The sequence below is a fragment of the Macadamia integrifolia genome, chromosome 5 (genome assembly GCF_013358625.1).
Source record: "Macadamia integrifolia cultivar HAES 741 chromosome 5, SCU_Mint_v3, whole genome shotgun sequence".
Taxonomy (NCBI): Eukaryota; Viridiplantae; Streptophyta; class Magnoliopsida; order Proteales; family Proteaceae; genus Macadamia; species Macadamia integrifolia.
This window is the reverse complement of record NC_056561.1, coordinates 3,569,132-3,572,414: the sequence shown is the minus strand read 5'-3', so window position 1 is coordinate 3,572,414 and position 3,283 is coordinate 3,569,132. Positions and strand designations below refer to the sequence as shown.

Below are 3,283 nucleotides of genomic sequence, written 5' to 3'. Positions count from 1 at the left end.
GTAGCCGATTTTCGATGGCACGTGCCAGAGCGTCCGGAGGTTTCCGGTGACTTGCGGCATACCGCCGTGACCGTATTTTCGTGCTCTACAACTTTCGTGGAGAAAGTTTTCCCATATGGGATTTTTAAGTAATGGTAAAATTATGATTTTTATGATTTGGGATACAAACCTTATACAAAATCAATTTTCCTTGATTCTAACACTGTAAGGGTTGGCTCTGATATCAATTGTTGGGGATCTTTTACCATATTAAACATATGAATAACCTTATAGTGTTTAGAATACAAGAATCATTAACAATTTATAAAAGATTAATCATGGGTGTAGTCCCTAAACCCAGAACAATAAAGTATCCCATCTTAAAATACATAACCATATAGATTTACTATATCTATAATAATCAATGGGACAACCATGACATGAACCATAAATGGGAATAAAGAAGTACCTGTGTCCCATGAAACCTCTGTCCCATGTGGTTAAACATTACTCCCATGAAGATGACAATAACGAACTACGCAAGTGGAGTCCTTCTACTGAGATCTTCTGCAGCCTCTTACTCTAGGGTTTCCTCTCTTTCTGTGCACTTGCTCTAGTGAGAAGGCCGTGGTCCCAAGACCAATAAGGCATTAAGTAAAAGTAATGGCTGCAGGAACCGTCAGTATTCTATTTATAATAAAATCCCTAAAACCCTATTCTACTCTCACAATGGAAAGAGCTAGGAGTTTCCTAATCAGAGTGGGTCTATAATTGCTTGAGCCCAATGGATCAATCGGTATCAGTTAAGCCCACATAAAAATCCTAACAATGTCATTTTTAAATTATTTTTGAAAACCTTTTATAATTCATATCTTAAAGAACTTTTGAAAATACGACAAAAAGTAATTGAAAGAAAGTATCATGTTCTAAATCTCTTTAGACAATTATATTAATTTTATGACTATTGCGAGCATTAATTGATGATACAAGGAGTGTTAGAAGAATACCACTTATGTTAGAATCGTGTTATTTACAAAAGCTTCGTTGTACAGATCTCGGATTCTTGAGCAAGTCGGTTGGGGAGAGAGAAGGAAAGTTTTGTTTCGTTGGAACTGAAAGGTCTGAAATCTAGAGGAAACTACTGAAGAAGTAAAAGGGAAGCTTTTTTCAAGTTATCGAAGTGAGAGAAAGATTGTACAGAGATATAGCTCGACCCGCAGAGCTGCAGAAGGAATTAGATTAGAGGAGTACGTGGCAGAATATCTTTTTTTTTCTGGGGTAAAAGAGGAATTGCAGTGGGTCTCAAGCTTCATCCGATGTTACAATTGAAGAATCCACTAAGCTGGACAGTTCAAACCCAAAGTGCTCAGAGTGAAGAACATGGGAGAGAACAGCAAGAGATTGCTGAGCGTTTTCTCAGTTTTTCCTGAAGCTTATAGGCACTTCTCAGAGAAAACATGGCCGCTGTTCAAGAAGGGTCCGGTCAAAACCATTCTTCTCTTCCTCCTCCTCTTCGTCTCTGCCCTTGTTGCTGCTTGGTGGACCAACACCGTAAGTCTCTCTCTCTCTCTCTCTCTCCCCCAGTTTTCTTCTTCTTCTTCTTCTTCTTCTTCTTTTTCAAGTCCTCCCCTGATTGCTCCGGTTATTTTTTATGCCGCAGGCCAGAATATCGGAGTTTGGACTCACACGTGTCAATCTCTGGTTAGCGATTAGCCTTAAAAGAATTTTCTCCAATGAGGACTTTTCCACCTGAGAGAACCATCATCCATCGCTCATCACACCGCCATGGTGAACGATGAACGATGAATGATGAGGATGACAATGGTTCTTCCAACAGAAGAATGACATTTGTCGCAAATCCCACGGCGGGAAATCCTATTTGTAGTTCTTTCTCATGTAGCACATACTATCATATTATATTACATTTTAAAAAAAAGCTGCGTTGGTTAATGTGTGATGTGTTGATTCTGATTTCATAGTTCTGTGATTCTATCATCTTTACAGTCCATTAGGGGTGTTACGATTCTAAGGTCATTTCTGCCCTCAAAAAAGACCTTCAAACAATCTGAAGAGATACCTGATGAATTCCCCTTCAATTGCTCCAATATAGACTTAACAAAAGGTTGTTCATCTGGGACCCACAATCATAACAACACAACATCATCATCAGCAATTCAGCATCATCAGATGAGGAATGCCCACATTACTTCAGGTGGATCCACGAGAATCTACGGCCGTGGAAGGAGATAGGAGGGATAACGAGGAAGATGGTGGAGAGTGCAAAGCCTACAGCCAATTTCCGGTTAGTGATAGTGAACGGGACGGTGTATGTGGAAAGATACAGCCCAGCATTTGAGACCAGAGATGTGTTCACATGGTGGGGGATACTTCAATTGATGAGGAGGTATCCAGGGAGACTACCGGACTTGGACCTCATGTTCGATTGTGATGATCAGCCGGTCATCAGATCTGACGATTACAAGGGACTGTTTGCGAAGGCCCCACCACCGCTCTTTCGTTACTGTGCGGATGACACCACACTGAATATCATTTTCCCTGATTGGTCCTTATGGGGCTGGTAAGTATATATTAGTACTCCCTTCTCTTCTTCTTATCTTCTTAATTAACAAAAACAAATAATCCTCCTCTGTTTCTTTTCTGTTGTCCGTAGTCTCGTATTAAACTTGGTGGTTATGTCAATGGTTCCTCAATGACGAGCTAATTAACGTATTTTATAGAGAGGATTACTAATGACCCTCCCCAGACCCCGCACCAATGGAAACATAGTACATTGGGTATACCTTGTATATAGAGGATTGCATTATCTAGCTTTAGGTTGTGTTTGATATGCATTTTAGGTTGAGCTAGAACATGTCTTAAGAAAAAACTAAATTCATATTATTTGGTATGCATTCTCATTCTGTGGTGTTAGAGAATGCAAACTCATTCTCAAACGAGGTCATTCTAGTTAAATGATAGAAAAAAATACATTCTATATTTTGAGAATGCAGCCCATTCTAAAACAAGAGTAACCTTTTTCAAACATCATTCTAAGTTAAATGTTTGAAAAAATGCATTTCAAAGAATACATTCTAAGAATGCATATCGAACACAGAGATTTGAATCTCTTTGACTCTAAAATATTCACTGAGCTCCTCGTAATTCAACTATGAGGTGCACCACTAACAACCATTACCCTGAAATATTCTCTATTCTATTAACTATATATCTCTAAAAAAATAAACAAAGATTTATGATTACATTGCACGTCCACATTTCATTTTTTTTTTTTTAAGTAAGAGAG

At 38.7% G+C, this 3,283-nt stretch overlaps 1 protein-coding gene across 1 annotated transcript; it reads left to right on the top strand.

The window, feature by feature from the left end:
• The first annotated feature begins 923 nt into the window (after positions 1 to 923).
• On the top strand, positions 924 to 2,516 carry LOC122080335. Its single transcript, XM_042647287.1, has 2 exons — positions 924 to 1,530; positions 1,984 to 2,516. Exons 1-2 carry the CDS (start codon positions 1,360 to 1,362, stop codon positions 2,227 to 2,229), a joined length of 417 nt encoding a protein of 138 aa, XP_042503221.1. The 5' UTR covers positions 924 to 1,359; the 3' UTR covers positions 2,230 to 2,516.
• The last annotated feature ends 767 nt before the right edge of the window (positions 2,517 to 3,283 follow it).